At 41.5% G+C, this 17156-nt stretch overlaps 2 protein-coding genes across 5 annotated transcripts in view; one reads left to right on the plus strand and one right to left on the minus strand.

The window, feature by feature from the left end:
- Window positions 1-27: 27 nt before the first annotated feature.
- CDC26 (cell division cycle 26) lies at window positions 28-11206 on the plus strand. 2 transcript variants are annotated; one of them, XM_070375084.1, is made up of 4 exons: window positions 28-193; window positions 5780-5889; window positions 6379-6472; window positions 10774-11206. In XM_070375084.1, the coding sequence occupies exons 3-4, from the start codon at window positions 6389-6391 to the stop codon at window positions 10948-10950; spliced, it is 261 nt and encodes an 86-aa protein (XP_070231185.1). In that variant the 5' UTR covers window positions 28-193; window positions 5780-5889; window positions 6379-6388; the 3' UTR covers window positions 10951-11206. The 2 variants fall into 2 exon arrangements, with proteins under 2 accessions (XP_070231185.1, XP_005902545.1); XM_005902483.2 differs by having other exon boundaries at window positions 36-193; window positions 6351-6472; window positions 10774-11204.
- Window positions 11207-12585: 1379 nt separating this feature from the next.
- SLC31A1 (solute carrier family 31 member 1) overlaps window positions 12586-17156 on the minus strand; it is a 34257-nt gene continuing 29686 nt past the window's right edge. For all 3 annotated transcript variants that reach the window (XM_005902484.3, XM_070375080.1, XM_070375082.1), the window contains 2 exons: window positions 16979-17147; window positions 12586-15893 (listed from right to left, as the gene is read on the minus strand). In XM_005902484.3, coding sequence (XP_005902546.1) covers window positions 15692-15893; window positions 16979-17147 — 371 coding nt within the window. In that variant the 3' untranslated portion in view covers window positions 12586-15691. The remainder of the gene's footprint in view (window positions 15894-16978; window positions 17148-17156) is intronic.

Below are 17156 nucleotides of genomic sequence, written 5' to 3' on the forward strand. Positions count from 1 at the left end.
ATCGTAGTAGCAGGGAGTCTGGGCTAGTTGAGAGATATGATCTGCAGAGCCTCCGAGAAAAGCACGCGGAGGACAAGGTTCTGCGAAGAGAGAGACTCAGAGGCAGTGTGGGAACTGTAGTCCAGTTGGCTTAGCGGATGATTCGGGGTGGGCGCCTAGGTTCCGGAAAAGGACTGAACAGGCCTGAAAAGAGGTAGGTGCGGGGAATCGCGCGGCTGCAAACTGAACTCAGGGAGCGAATCGAGGGATTCCGGGGCCTGCTGTCGGCTCCTGGCACGGCCAGGGGCTCTAAGTCCTCCTGGCGCCAAGGGCCATGTTGCCATGGAAACTCTCGCCCTGGACCCTCTAGTGCAGCCCGGGGGCTGCGGCAGGAGTGCTGTTCTCCGCTGTCAGGAAGTTCTCTTGGCAGTTTCTTCTGAGCTGGGTGGGTTTTCGGTGGATTTGGACAGTGGTGAAACAATAAGTTCAAAGAGCCCTCTAGCGCCGAAGTGAAATAAAGACCAGGCGGAGGAGCCACGCCCCGCTTTTGCTGTCTTCAGCAGGTCTTTCTATCTTATTCTGAGTGAGATGATGAATGTGAGGCCTCAGGTAAACTGCAAGCAAACAACTTTTCAAAACCCTGCTGCCCTGGGTGCTGGGGCATCAGAGGTGGACAAGACAAGATTTTTGCCCCCTTGTAGGGGGTGAAAGTGAAAGTGAAGCCGCTCAGTCGTGTCCAACTCTTTGCGACCCCATGGACTATAGCCTCCCAGGCTTCTCTGTCCATGGGATTTTCCAGGCAAGAGTACCGGAGTGGGTTGTCAATTCTTTTTCCTTGTAGGCGGTGGAGATTCACAAAATATTGGTGTTTCCAGAGCTGGAAAGAGCCCCCTCCCCTCCCCTAGGCCTCTTTACGATAATAATGGCTATTTACTGTGAAAAATTCTGGAAGAGATGGGAATACTAGACCACCAGACCTGCCTCCTGAGAAATGTGTATGCAAGTCAAGAAACAATAGTTAGAACTGGACATGGAACAACAGACTGGTTCCAAATCGGGAAAGGAGTAGTAAAGGCTGTATATTATCACTCTGCTTATTTAACTTATATGTATGTTTTTAACATATATGTATGTATGTATTTATATATGTACTTTTAACATATATGTATGTATTTAACATATATGTACTTATGCAGAGTACATCATGCAAAATGCCAGGCTGTATGAAGCACAAGTTGGAATCAAGATTGCTGGGAGAAATATCAATAACCTCAGATAGGCAGATGACACCACCATTATGGCAGAAAGCGAAGAAGACTTAAAGAGCCTCTTGATGAAAGTGAAAGAGGAGAGTGAAAAAGTTGGCTTAAAACTCCACATTCAGAAAACTAAGATCACGGCATCTGGCCCCATCACTTCATGGCGCATAGATGGGGAAACAATGGAGTGACAGACTTTATTTTTCTGGGCTCCAAAATCACTGCAGATGATGACTACAGCCATGAAATTAAAAGACACTTGCTCCTTAGAAGAAAAGCAATGACAAACCTAGACAGCATATCAAAAAACCAGACACATTACTTTGCCAACAAAGGTCCATCTAGTAAAAACTTTGGTTTTTCCAGTAGTCATGTATGGATGTGACAGTTGGACTATAAAGAAAGCTGAGCGCTGAAGAATTGATGCTTTTGAACTGTAGTGTTGGAGAAGACTCTTGAGAGTCCCTTGGAGAGCAAGGAGATCCAGCCAGTCCATCCTAAAGGAAATCAGTCCTGAATATTCATTGAAGGACTGATGCCGAAGCTGAAACTCCAATACTTTGGCCACCTGATGCGAAGAACTGACTCACCTGAAAAGACCCTGATGCTGGGAAAGATTGAGTGCAGGAGGAAAAGGGGACGAAAGAGGATAAGATGGTTGGATGGCATCACTGACTCAATGGACATGAGTTTGAATAAGCTCTAGAAGTTGGTGATGGACAGGAAAGCCTGGCATGTTGCAGTCCATGGGGTCACAAAGAGTTGGACACAACTGAGCAACTGAACTGAACTGAACTGATTGAACATTTGCTAAACGCCAGGTTTTGTTACAGGAATTTACACTGCAATGCGACATTTAATCCATACAACAACAGATACAGAGCAGGAAACCAAGATCTAGTAAAAGGTGAAGCCAGTTGTCCAAAATCAGTGGGGATGGAATTAGAATCTCTGCCTCCAATTGTTGTTCAGTTGCTCAGTCATGTCAGGCTCTTTTCGAGCCTCTGGACAGTAGCATGCCAGGCTTCCCTGTCCTTGACCATCTCCTGGAGTTTGGTCAAACTCCTGTGCATTGAATTGGTGAAGCCATCCAATCATGTCATCCTCTGTCATCCCCTTCTCCTGCCTTCAATCTTTCCCAGCATCAGGGTCTTTTCTAATGAGTTGGCTCTTTGCATCAGGTGGCCAAAGTATTGAAACTTCAGCTTCAGCATCAGTCCTTACAATGAATACTCAGGGTTGATTTCCTCTAGGATTGACTGGTTTGATCTCCTTGCTGTCCAAGGGGCTGTCAAGAGTCTTCTCCAGCACCACAGTTTGAAGGCATCAATTCTTTAGTGATCAGCCTTTTTTATTGTCCAGCTCCCACATCTGTATATGACTACTGGAAAAACTAACCTTGGCTATATGAACTTTTGTAGGCAAAGTAATGTGTGTGCTTTTTAATATGCTATCTAAGTTTGTCATTGCTTTTCTTCTAAGGAGCAAGTGTCTTTTAATTTCTGGCTGCAGTCACCATCCACAGTGATTTTGGAGCCCAAGAAAATAGTCTGTCACTGTTTCCATTGTTTCCCCATCTATTTGCCATGAAGTGATGGGGCCAGATGCCATGATCTTAATTTTTTGAATGTTGAGTTTTAAGCCAGCTTTTCACTATCCTCTATCACCTTCATTAAGAGACTCTTTAATTCCTCTTCACTTTCTGCCATAAGTGTCATCTGCATGTCTTAGATTATTGATATTTCTCCTGCAGTCTTGATTCCAGCTTGTGCTTCATCCAGCCCGGCATTTCTCATGATGTACTCTGCATAGAAGTTAAATAAGCAGGGTGACAATATACAGCCTTGACGTACTCCTTTCCCAGTTTTGAACCAGTCTGTTGTTCCATGTCCAGTTCTAACTGTTGCTTCTTAACCTGCATACGGGTTTTTCAGGAGGAGGTAAGGTGGTGTGGTATTCCCATCTCTTTCAGAATTTTCCACAGTTTGTTATCATCTACACAGTCAAAGGCTTTAGTGTAGTCAATGAAGCAGAAGTATATGTTTTTCTGGAATTCTCTAGTTTTTTCTGTGATCCAAGGCATGTTCGTTCTAGAAGGTCATGTAGGTCTTCATAGAACCATTAAGCTTCAGCTTCTTCAGCATTAGTGGTTGGGACATGGATCTGGATTATTGTGATATTGAATGGTTCACCTTGGAAATGAACAGAAATCATTTTGTCATTTTTGCAATTGCACCCAAGTGCTGCATTTTGGACTCTTGTTGACTGTGAGGGCTACTCCATTTTCTTCTTCTAAGGGATTTTTGCCCATAGTAATAGATATAGTGGTCATCTGAGTTAAATTCGCCTGTTCCAGTTCATTTCAGTTCACTGATTCCCAAAATGTCGATGCTCACTCTTGCCATGTCCTGTTGGACCACTTCCAATTTACCTTGATTCATGGACCCTGGACTTCAAGGAGATCAAACCAGTCAATCCTAAAGGAAATCAGTCTTGAATATTCATTGGAAGGGCTGATGCTCCAGTACTTTGAGCACTGATGCGAAGAACTGACTCCTTAGAAAAGACTCTGATGCTGGGAAAGATTGAAGGCAGCAGGAGAAGGGGATGACAGAGGATAAGATGGTTGGATGGCATCACTGACTCAATGAACATGAGTTTGAGCAAGCTGTGGGTGTTGGTGATGGATGGAAGGCTGGCGTGCTGACGTCCATGGGGTCACAGAGTCAGACATGACTGAGCAACTGAACTGAACTGACTGATGGACCTAACATTCTAGGTTCCTATGCAGTACTCTTCTTTACAGCGTCAGACTTTACTTTCACCACCAGACACGTCCACAACTGCGTGTTATTTCTGCTTTGGGTCAGCCTCTTCATTCCTTCTGGAGCTGTTTCTCTACTCTTCTCCAGTAGCAATTGGACACCTACCAACCTGGGCGGTTCATCTTTCAGTGTTGTATCTTTTTGCCTTTTCATAGTGTTCATGGGGTTCTCAAGGCAATAGTGCTGAAGTGGCTTGCCATTCCCTTCTCCAGTCGACCATGTTTTGTCAGAACTCTCCACCATGGCCCGTCCATCTTGGGTGGCCCTACACCACATGGCTCATAGAGTCATTGAGTTAGGCAAGGTTGTGGTCCATGCGGTCAGTTTGGTTAGTTTCCTGTGATTATGGTTTTCATTCTTTCTGCCCTCTGATGGATGAGGATAAAAGGCTTGTGCAGGCTTCCTGATGCGAGGAACTGGCTGTGGGGCAAACTGGGTCTTGTTCTGGTGGGCAAGGCCACGCTCATCTCCAGAGCAGGCACTTTTATCTGTTACTCTATACTGATCCCTGGCGGTGTGCTTTTTACAGTTTGCAGAAAGGTTAAAATGTGTCTCAGTTCTTTTTTTAAACATTCTCCACCCTTGGAACTTTGGCCTCCTCTACTTTTTTTCTACATTGGAATCAAGATAATATCTGATTTAGTACAAAGCAATTTGAAATGTGAGGTGCCCGTGTTTTGTATTGATAAAACAGACACATTACTTGTGTCTGTCGCAACCTTTGTGGGAGGAGGAGACATTTCTTCCTTGTGTATTTCAAAGTCCTGTCTATATCCTAGATACATGTATTAACAATTTATATCTCTACATATATTTTTGGTTTTTGTTTGTTTTTTGCTTGGTAAGAAGTGGATTTATTTAACGAGAAACACACTCCAGATAGTGTGGGCCATCAGAGAAGGCGAGAGGGGCCTATGCATATTTTAAAGGAGCTTTCACTTACATGCTTCTCATGTAATCCTCTCCCTGTGGCCTATGTACAATTTTTATAGGAGGGTGACTTTTTTTTTTTTTTCCCTTTCTCGAGGCATGTGGATCTTAGTTCCCCAACCAGGGATCAAACTGGTGCCCACTGCAGTGGACACACAGAGTCCTAACCACTGGATTGTCAGGGAATTTCCCAGGAGGCTGACATTTATTAATCCAACTGAGCAGCTAAGACTTTATCTGAGCTAGCTTTATCCAAATAGGGGTAATTGTGCCAGCATCATGGTATTTCTCTGTTAGAGTAAACCTGAGAATGTAAAAAGAAGAGTGTGGCACAGTGCTCAAGAAAACTTCATTTCCTTTTCTTTTTGGTTTGGATCTCTCAGTTTATTCAACAAAGCATCTACTAACTGTTATTATAGATGATCTCTACTGGATACGGTGAGGATATGAAGATGATGCCATCAACAGGTTTTAAACTCAACTGAGGAGTTTTATTTTCTTCTAAAAGAAAAAAAAAAAAGCTTTTTTTTCTTTTTTAGCATAAGCATTACCTTTCAGATTCCAGAGTGTTCTCTTGAGCCTCTGTGTATACTTATTCTCTCTGCCTGGGATGCCCTTAATCCCCCTTTTCTGCTTGTCCATCAAAAATCAACTTAGACATCATCTCCTCCACATCCCTGTTCACCCCACTGGATTGGGTGCCTTTGTGATGTCATTACATTACCCTCATCAAAGTTCTTCCTACAGTATACTGAGGTTTTCTCTTTATGTTTGTTTTCCCCACAGACTGTGACTATGCCTTTTAACTCAGTAGCTGGAGCACAGGAAGTGTTGGTTGAATGAACGACCTATCCATTGAGGACCTATTCAGACCTTTAGGATAACCCTGTGAACTGGTGAGTTAGAAGGAGTTTTCATACGATTTCGCAAACTAATTTTAGCATTCAGGAGTGATCATAAGTCTCTCACCATTCCCACATAGTGTTGGTCAAATCTATTGACTTTTATATTCTCCTACTAACTATACTGAATTAAAATTGTGATATTTTAGCTTTATTCTCTTAGCTAGAATAATTATCTGGGAATGGACATGAGATTAAAGTGATTGATGCCTAGAATTCTATTTTATAGGCAGCTTGCTATTTTAAATTCTGGAAGAAAGAGATTTTTGGAATTATAGAGTTGTGGGTCTGCATCATGATAATTATATCCCTAAGGACTTAGAAGCCAGTGTGTGATTCCAGATGAGTCTTTTGTATCACCATTTGTTTTAGTGTGCATGCTTACAAACTGGTCTTGTGTTTGTAGCTAAGATTTATGCCTTACAATTTTTTCTCCTTTCTACCATTTTTAACAGCTAATAGTTTACTGCATCTGCCCTTTAGTATTGATTTCATGATGCTGCGACGAAAACCAACCCGCCTAGAGCTGAAACTTGATGATATTGAGGAGTTTGAGAGCATTCGAAAGGACCTGGAGGTGAGTACAACTTTCAAACCCTTAGGAATATTTAAAACAGTAACCCTTAACTTTTGAACTCCAGATTCTCATACCAACAGCTTGTTTGAAATCTCTATTTGGATGCTTGACAGGCATCTTAAACATAATGTATTAGCTTCCTGTGTCTGCTGTAATGAATTTCCACAAACTTGGTGGTTTCAAACAACAGAAATTTAGGCTTTCACAGTTCTGCAGGCAAGCAATCTGAAACCAGTATCACTGATCCAAAATCAAGATGTCAGCAGGACTGTGCTCCCTCCAGCAACCGTAGGGGACAGTCCTGTTCCTTGACTGTTGCAGCTTCTGGTGGCTGCTGGCATTCCTTGACTTGTGGCCACATCAGTCCGGTGTCTCTGTCTGTAATCACATTATCTTTTCTGCCTGTCAAGTCTCCCTCTGCCCTCTCTTACAAGATACATGCATTGGCATTAAGGGCCCACCCACATATTCCAGGGAAATGTCCCCATTGCAACATCCTTAATTGAATCACATCTACAAAGACCATTTTCACATACAAGGCAATAATTACAGGATCCAGAGATTAGGGCCTGATAGCTTTGGAGGTCATTATTCAGTGTACTAAACTTAATATGTTAAAACAAAAAACTCTTGATTTCTTCCTCGAACCATTTCTACCTCAGTATACTCTACTATGTCAGTATCTATATCGTTGCTCACACCATAATCCTGAGAGACAATCTTAAGTTCTCCCTTTCCCTCACCGTTTATATTCAATTTTTCCATAAATCCTTTGGTTCTACCTCCAGAATATTTCTAGTATCTACCCATACCTTTTTTATCTCCGCCGTTAGAACCCTATTCCAATAACCATTATCTCACTGCACAATTTGAGCAGCATCCAAGTTGTCTCTCCACGTCCATTATTGTGTCTTCAATCCTTTCTCCATTAGGTATCTATATAGAGTGATCTTTAAAAAATTTCAGCTCATGTTATTCTCATGCTTAAAAATCCTCAGTGGTTTCCTGAACCTGGAATAAAGCCTCAGTTCCTTGTCATGCCTCCAAGTTTTTGTATGTTCTGGCCCCTCTCAGGTTTCATCTTCTGCCACTCTTGCCTTGCCCTCTGTACCCTAGGCACATTGGTTTTCCTTTGTCCTTGAACATGCCAAACTGTTTATAACTCGTGGCCTTTGCACATGTTATTTTCCTCTGCCTGGAGTCTTTCCTCTTTCTTCATGTCTCAGTTTGAATGTGACCTCCTCAGTCTGAGAGGCCTCTTCTGACCCTGTCCAGCTTCGGTGTTTTCATTCCTACCCGTGCTCTCTCCATCTCATTAGGGTCTCTCAGAACACTGTATTCTTTTATTTCATAGCACTTATTATAATTTACAATGATTTGTTTATTGTAAAATCATTTACATTACGAATGCTGATTGTAAAAATCATGCCTGTCTTCTCCACTGTTGAGTTCCCAGCATCTAGTAGGAGTTCAATATGTATTTTTTAAGCATAGCCTTACCGTACGGTATTAGATGTCAATCAGTAAGACTTAAATTCTTTACTGGCTTTTGGAATAAAGTACAAATTCCTTAGGATGACATAAAAGGCCCTTTTGATCTGGTCCTTGGTCATCTCTCCACTTTATCTTCTCCTGACGAGTTATCTTTAATTTCAGTGTCAATAAACACTCTGTGCTCTTCCCCTGAAATGTCCCTTATGGTTTAAACTTCAGTTGTAAAAAGTCTTATTATATAAAGTGTTAGTCTCATACTGAAATTTGACCTTGCAGAGTCAGCTCCCCATTGAGTTTTTTTTTTAATTGAGTTAATTCTTATGACTGAGTAGTATTGTATGGTATATCTATATAGATACAGATACACCACATCTGTGTTATCCATTCGTCTGTCATGAGGCACTGAGGTTATTTCCATATGTTGGCTATTGTGAATGATACTGTGATGAACATGGTGGTGAACTCTTTTTGAAATAGTGTTTTCATTTTCTTTGGATATATACCCAGGAGTGGAATTGCTGGATCATATGGTAGTTCTGCTCTTAACTTTTTGAGAAATCTCCATTCTGTTTTCCTTAGTGGCTGTACCAGTTTACATTCTCAGAATGTGTGCTTTCCTTTTCTCCACGTCCTCTCTAACACCTGTTATTTCTTGTCTTTTTGATAATGGCCATTCTAATGAGCATGAGATGATATCACATTGTCGTTTTGATTTGCATTTCTCTAGTAATTAGTGATGTTGAATATCTTTTCTTATACCTCTTGATCATCCGTCTGTCTCCTTTGGAAAAATGTCTATTCAGATTCTTGGGTCCTCTGTTTTTTTGTTGTTGAGTTGTATGAGAGTTTTATATATCTGGGGTATTAATCCCTTATCAGATAAATTATGTGCAGCTATTTTCTCCCATTTAGTACCTGTCTTCTCATTTTGTTTATGGTTTCTTTTGCTGTGCCAAAGGTTTTTAGTTTGATATAGTCCCATTTGTTTATTTTTCTTTTGCTTCCCTTGCCTGAGGAAACAATACTCAGAAAGACTGATAAGACTGATTCAAATAGCATACCACCTCTGTTTTCTTCTAGGAGAGTTTTATTGTTTCAGGAGGTCTTATAATAAAGTCTTTAATCCATTTTGAGTTAATTTTTGTGTATGGTGCAAAATAGTGGTCTAGCTTCATTCTCTTGCATTGGCTGTTCAATTTTCTCAACAGCATTTATTTAAGAGACTGTCCTTTCTCCATTGTATGTTCTTTGCTACTTTGTTGTAAGTCAATTATCTGTATATGTGCAGGTTTATTTCTGGGCTCTTAGTTCTGTTCCATTGACCTGTGTCTCTTTTTCTGCCAATACCATGCTGTTTTGATTACTGTGGCTTTGTAGTATAATTTGAAATCAGGGAATGTGATACCTCCAGCCTTGTTCTTTTTTTTCAAGATTGCTTTGGCTCCTCGGGGTCTTCTGTGGTCCTATACAAATTTTAGGAATTTTTGTTTTATTGCTGTGAAAAATGTTGTTGGGATTTTGATGGGGATTGCATTGAATCTGTAGATAGCTTTAGGGAGTATAGACATTTTAACTGTCCTATCCATGAGCATAGAATACCTTTTCATTTCTTTGTGTCTTCCTTTTCTTTCAACAATGTCTCATTTTTAAGTGTACAGGTCTTTTTACCTCCTTGGTCAAATTTATTCCTAGATATAAATTTATGCCTTGATATTTTTGTTGTTGTTTTTCATCTTTTTACTACAGTTATTTAGAGGGTTTCACTTGTTTTTTAGAGCAACTTTGGAGGGAGGAATAGTTTTTGTCCTGTGCTAAAATGGAACAGAAAACTGGTATTTTATTTGTTACTAAAATTAGTTTAATTACATTTTGCTGATTCTGGATTTTGAAACAGTCAGCAGTTGTTCACAGTTGGAAGCCTTTTAAATGATTTCATTTTACTTGGATATTCTGAGTTTCTCACAGCTTATAAAATGATATATCATCCTGTGCCTTTTAGAACTTGTCTTCACAAAGGTGTTTAGGGAGAGCTTTTCTAATGTTATGTTAGGTAGTATAACCTAGAGAGTAACTCAGGAGGCCATTATGTTTATATATATATATGTGTGTGTGTGTATATGTATATATATAAATACCTCACTGATGCACTATATACTTTGATGCTGGCATTTAAAGGCTCCCAGATCAGCAGTGGTGAAGAATAGCAGTAAGTGGTGAAGAACAGCAGTGATTCCAGGGATTGGGATTGGTGTAGTGGAGCCATTCTTCTAATAAGGAACTCTCAGGTAGGGTAGTTGTGGGATGTTTGAAAGTGATCAAACTGAGACATTGACTGTGAATTCTGTAGTAACTTGTGGCTGGAGCCAAACCTTTTATCTGAAAACAAAAATGAATTCCCCAAGTCAGACAGACCTCATGATAAGATAGCACAAAACTTTCTATTCTTGTGTTACATTTAATCTCATGGTGTCATCTGTTAATTTCTGGTGGTTATTGTTTTACCAGTCACTTTAATCTCCATCTATTGTGTGGACTTTGCTCTGTCATAGCCCTGATTCATCTTCTATTTTAATGGTCTATTTCCCTTTTAGACTGTGACATCCTGGAAGGTAGGGCTTACATCTTTTATCACTGTATCCTCTTATATCCTCTCGGACCCCTAACCATCTAAACCTAGGATTTCAGCTTATTGTTGTGTAATCCCAAACCCTATCCTTTACCCTAATGCCTAATACATGGTAGGTGCTAAATAAATGTTTATTAATGAATAGAATATTGCCTTAACACTAAAACATCTAAACTTTCAGACCCGTAAGAAACAAAAGGAAGATGTGGACATTGTAGGAGGCAGTGATGGAGAAGGTGCCATCGGACTCAGCAGTGATCCCAAGAGCCGGGAACAAATGATTAATGATCGAATTGGTTATAAACCCCAACCAAAGCCCAACAATCGTTCATCTCAATTTGGAAATTTTGAGTTTTAGAAGTGGATTATCTTGCGTGCCAGAGCCCTGGAATGGAGTACAATGATGGCAGAAACACAAACAAGATTTAGAGAATGGAGTGTTCACAGTCAGACAGAATGTTTTACCTCCTGCAGAGAAATACTTCTGCGTGATTACGGATGCTTAACTTTCACTCTGAAAGCTGAAATTCAAACTCTGGTTTGCCTCTGAAAAATTTGACTTGATTTTTGTTTTTAAAAATAAATATATTTTTGGGAAAGTGTGTGACATCCTTAATGAAATATAACAGCACCATTAAATTGCTACATCATTCTTCTCAACTTTATTAAAAGACCCTATGCACAGAATGGGCTTTCCCAGGTGGCTCAGTGGTAAAAAGAATCCTCCTGCCATCGCAGGAGACGAGAGTTTGATGCCTGGGTCAGTAAGATCCCCTGAAGAATGGCAACCTACCCCGGTATTTTTGCCTGGGAAATCCCATGGACAGAGGAGCCTGCTGGGATACGGTCCATGGGGTTGCAAAGAGTTGGACACAACTTAGCAACTACACAGCAAACACAGGACACATCCAGTTGATCCCTGTAACTGATTTTCACTTAGTTCATTTATTTGACAAGTATTTCTTGAGTGCCTCCTACGTGCCAGGTACCATTCTAGGCACTTATTAACAGCAGTGAACAAATCGAGATCCCTGCCCTCATGGAGATTAGAATCTCACGATTTTGTATTAACCCGATCAAGCTGTGGATTTCCAGAATCTTTATAGAATGGCTTTGTAACTAGTTTGAGAGGATAGGCAGTGGAGTATTAGCACTCCAACCATCTCAGTTTTCCTTCTTTCTCAAACTGCCTGAGAGTTTTCCTAATGAGTCAATCTGGGAGGAAGCTCAGAGACTAGAATTATGTCCTGTTGTTTTCACTGTTTAATTCAACTACTGGGAACTGCCAACTATAGTAGAAAAGAACCTCTGGAGTCAGCAGTTCTGTAGAGACCCACTAGCAGGATCTTACCCAGCCTTTCTGGGGTGGTTTACGTCTGGGCAATCACAGTGTGGGAGGCAGGGAGAGAAGAAGGTATGTAGTCCCGCCTCCCTACCATTCTTACAATAGTTTTATTCTTCCACTTTTATCTGGGACTTTCCATTCTTTTATCTTGAAAACACAGCAACAACAACAACAACAAAAAACACAGCAACAGTGGCTCCAGATAGGGAAACTGAGTTCAATTATTTTCAATGCTACAAAGGCCAGGATCAAAGAGAGAGAGAAAAAAATCATCCAAGCCTGCCTCAACCAGTCACTGTGGCTTCCCAGCATGAGTGGGCACAGAAGCACAAAAACACTGCCTTCTGAGTTTCTTCCTCCCTCCTAAGAGCCACACTCAGGAGGATGTTCTGTCAGCATAAACACAGGGAAGCGATTACAAGATGGTAAAATCTTCGGTGTACTGAGATATTGCATCTTCACGAAGACCATCTCCTGTGCAAAAGGTCATGTGAACTCTTCTGGCGTGTACAAAGCCTGTCGTTTTAAGTGAAGGAGGAGGGCAGTGAGATGAAAATATAACTGGATCACGCCACCTGAAAGACGGACATCCTAAAAACTGATGATAATGAGTCCATGTGGACAATGAAGAGACCACTGACTCTGATATCACTCTGGGTGGAAGACATACATAGAATCACAAAATCAAAATATTTATTTGTTCTTTTGCACATGACAGTGTTAAAATATTCCTACGACAGCAATACTGCCCTCCAGGAGCTTACAATCTAAAACAATCAACATTAATTGTAGACCCAGTGATTAAGGCATTATATCAAATGCAAACTTTATATCTTTAGACGTATCTTCTCAAGGAAGCAGCTGGAGAGGGCAGGACCAACAGTAAATGACATGAAGTATACTCCCTACCACCTCCCCTTCCAGCTTCTACAGGGAACCCCAAACCAGCGCCCCACAGCCTAAAAGGGAACTCCAGAGAACCCTACCATAGACGTAGTGAAGAAACTTTAGTCTCTGATTCCCTGGTGGACAGACGACTCTGTCTGTGGGCAGTGAGGGGCTGAGTGTTCCTCTGGCATAGGTTGGAGACGGTACCTAAGATTTTGTAACTTAGTGGATAGTACCAGGTAGCCCTTTACCCAGCCTCATAGAAATTCCAACAGGACAATTGCTCCTCAAAGTGTGCTTAGGGTCTCGAACAAGTTTTACAGCTTCCACTTGGTATCAATATCCAAACCCACTGCACAGCATTGTCCAGTTCATTGGGAGGGCTAGGGAGATTACTAGACTAGATGTATGGGATAAAAGACTGAAAGACAGTAAGGGGCCAAAGACACGCGATACAGCTTCCACTTGTGAACAGGAGGAAACAAGCAATTGGCATCCAAAAGGAACAAAGAAGTCAGGCACTAAAATTCTAAATGAACAGGGGTATAGATATGAAAATCAACAAGATTATCAATATTAACACAGTCCAAGAGCTCAAGAAAGACAGAATTTAAGGTTTACTTTTTTTTTTCCCCTTCACTAGTTTCTTCCTTTGGCAACCTAGCTCAAGATCACAGAATTCAGGTTTTTCATGAGACTATCTTGAATACCCAAAGACGTATCCCAAATTGCTTCTCTCTGAGAGTTTGAAATTCACAGCATTTTGTCTTAACTGGCCTTGATTTTTCATACCTTGAAAATAACCTGATAAGGTTATTTCAGAGCAGATCATGACAAGATGTCTAGAGAGTACCAGGGTTACTACTAAACATTGATTCTTATTTTATTTCTCAGGGTTTTATTATTCATTGGCTTCTGAGACAGTACAGGCTATTTGTACCTTAATGTTGGATTTTTATCAGTACCTGTCATTCCCTTTGCTTATACTAAGTATCAGCACTACAAGGGGTTGGAATGAGAGAAAAACATAAAATTATAAGTGTTGGTTCAAGGTTTTAACCTCGATCCGGTAAGCTTATAACCCTCTCTTGGTTCAAAGCCATGTAAGTACACATTTCTTGCCCTCCAATATTTAACTGGCATCAACAGAGAAAGTACAAACTTCAAAACCACAACAGAGGCCAACAGGATAGCTGTGTTTTCTCTCTCCTGCCCTGAGGCACAAAAGGAGTCTAGCACCAAGGAGGGCAGGATTTAATAGACCAGCACAAGAGTCACTATACAGAGGTAGGTTGGACTGGGAACAAGACTGCAGTGTCGATTAACGAGAATAAAAATCCAAGACCATTCTTCACTGAGAAAAGTAATTTTTGGCCACTTGTGATCTAATTAAGCTCTCCCCACCCCGAGTAACAAAGATGGTCATGCAGAGAATGAGGATCTGCCTGGTATGCCTTTGGATGTAGGGGCTGAGGAAAATCTGCCCATCAGTCAACCACACCCTAAGCCTCTCAGAGATGGCTGGGCTTTTGCCCTTCTAACCCAAGACTGGCTGATTTACATTGCAGATCAAAGGTCTTTCTCAACCTTCAGGCTACTTCCAAGAAATTACAGATCTTTAAAAATAAGGACTAGTGATTTCATACATGCTAAGAAAAGTTACTTTGGCTCCAGCTCTTCCATGCATGTGGACCTGGGCACACAGACACAGCTGGAGCTGAATAAATGTTTATGGAATGATTAAGTATTGACCAGCAGCATTTAGTACACGAGTTAAGCCCAGACACACCACCTACTAATAGCAAGTCAAATTTCCATGCCCAGTCCCAGGTAGCTCACCCACCAGGTGATACTCCCTTAGTTTAAAGCAGAGATGCTCAAAATATGGTCCCCTGATCATCAGCAGGAGCATCACTTGGGAATTTGTTAAAAATACCAATGTAGGAGCTCTGGGTCGAGGCCCAACAACTGGGTTTTTAACAAGCTCGCTAGGTGATTTTATGATGCATGCTAAAGTTTGAAAATCACTGGTTAGAGGCAGACAATAACAGAAGAAAACAATAACAGAAGAAAATGTTTAAACGCTTGCTTCATTCAGCTGTGACATACTAAGGTACCAAGTGAAAGTAAAAATGTCAATGGTTTCATTTTAAAATATCTATTTTCTCAAATTGATTGTCACCTTTTTTTCTTGATTAACGAGCTCATTCTAATTAAAATGTTGAGTGGGAACATAGGTTGATTAGTCAGCCACCCAGGAATGCACTGTGCTGCAAGTTCTGGGCCTGTATTTATACAGTCTCAAACCATCTCTGCCCCCTACAAAAATTTCAGTGCAACACGTCACATCTAGGGAAGCCATAACCTATCTTCCAATCATTGAGTCCAAAGACTAAAACATGTTTGGGTTCTGGGTTTAGCTGGGCAAGACTTTCCCTTGCCTGTCATCAATCCTGGCTAAAGTTAACCCATTTTCATCACCAACCCAGGAAAAACCCATCAAATTCACAAACTGTCTGTTTAAAAGAAAAAAAAGAACACAAGACTAAAAAAAAAGGAAGCAGGCGATGCAGCCATTGAACAGAAAGCTACCCAGATTAGAAAAGAACATATAACTCGGATCTAAGATGATTGTGAAGGATAATGAAGGAGGAGAGGACTTCTCAAGAGAAATGGGAAACTCAGCTCACTAGGGAAAGAAGTGTGGGGGGAAGGAAGTTACCACTTTAGCTCAGAGACTGTAAGCTAAACCTCTGTTGAGCAGGTGTATGTGTGTCGTAAGGAGATAAGAGAAGGTGGAACCCTGTCTTCCAGTCTTGAACTGCTTTCCACTGCAATCGATAAGGCCACACCATGGACTTCGACGTTAATGGCAATGCTCTGTGATGTCCACTACCACCGCCTTCTTCCAGCTGAAGAGGAAGTACCCTGTGCCCGCCCCGGCCGCTACAGCAATGCAGAGGTACCCGTTGTAGGTCATGAAGATGAGCATGAGGAAGTAGCTGATGACCACTTGGATGATGTGCAGCACTGTTTGCAGGAGGTGCGGGAAGCTCAGCATTTGCTGCCTGGAGAGCAAACAGGGACACCAGAGTTAGGGCTCCGGGAGCGCTCAGGCAGCTCGGCACGCGCGTCAGGCGCAAGAAAGGGAACAGTTGTAGTCCTGAGCTCAGCCTCAGCTGCCCTCTCAGTCACCCTGGCAACTCCAGGGTACCTGTGTCTACGCAAGTTTTGTTTATTGGTCCTTGGAATGAAAAATGATAGGGCTATGAGGTTAATAGACATCAGCCAGATATGGTTCTATGGCAGCAGGAGTCAAGCTCTTCAGGAGGAGGGCAGAGGGAGGCTGGAGGGTGACTCACCTCCCCCGTGGAACCTGAAAGGGATGACTCACACCCTTCCACACTTATTTCTGCGAACATTTTCAGGCCTTCCACCTTCACAAAGCTTACTCTTAAAAACTTGGAAACAGAATTGACGGTGGGGTGGTATAGTAGACAGTTCTTAATTAGGGATCAGGAGACCTGGCTGTTTGTCTCCTCTGTCACTCACTGGTTCTATCACCTTAGATGAGTCACAATCTGGTTGGCCCTCAATCATGGGTACTATTGGAATAAATAATATTGTGCTTCCTTGAGAGTAAGACATTGGTCTATAGGATTCCTTGAATTCCAATTTAGCTTTAAGATCTACATTTCTATTATAACTGAATTTTAAAAAGGACTTGCCAATCTGTGGGGAAAACCAAGTCATCCAAATACTTTAAGTGAAATACAGACCTTTGCACAGTGTCATAACAAAATGAGACCAGAGCTGGGCAGGTACAACTTTCTATAGAAGTTCTTCTGTACCCTGACCTGAAACTTCTTTCTTTAACTTGTTTCTTATTATTTGACTAATATGTTAAAATGTGGATTCTTTTCCTTCTTCCAAAGTGACCAGTGCTTAGAATTCAGAATGAACTCTAAGAAGAGTTAATGTCATTCCTCTTTGGGCCTAATGACTCACAACCCCAAGCCTCCAAAGAGTGCTGATCAAGGTGACATAGAATCATTAACTCAAGAAAAGGGCTGTTGCTAATAAAATAGCAACTTTGCTATTTGCCTAGTTCAGCTCTCCAGAACTTCCACCTGGATCTGTTCAATCTCCTTACCCGACAGTTTTGTGTGTCTCCATAAGGATGGTTCCATTTGGTCCTGGGACGGGCATGGAGTTGTACCGGATGCTGACTTGGGACTTGCGCAGGAGGCCCTCTCGGGCTATCTTGAGTCCTTCATAGAACATGGCTAGTAAAAACACTGCCACGAAAGCTCCAGCCATTTCTAAGTAGG

The sequence above is a fragment of the Bos mutus genome, chromosome 8 (genome assembly GCF_027580195.1).
Source record: "Bos mutus isolate GX-2022 chromosome 8, NWIPB_WYAK_1.1, whole genome shotgun sequence".
Lineage (NCBI taxonomy): Eukaryota > Metazoa > Chordata > Mammalia > Artiodactyla > Bovidae > Bos > Bos mutus.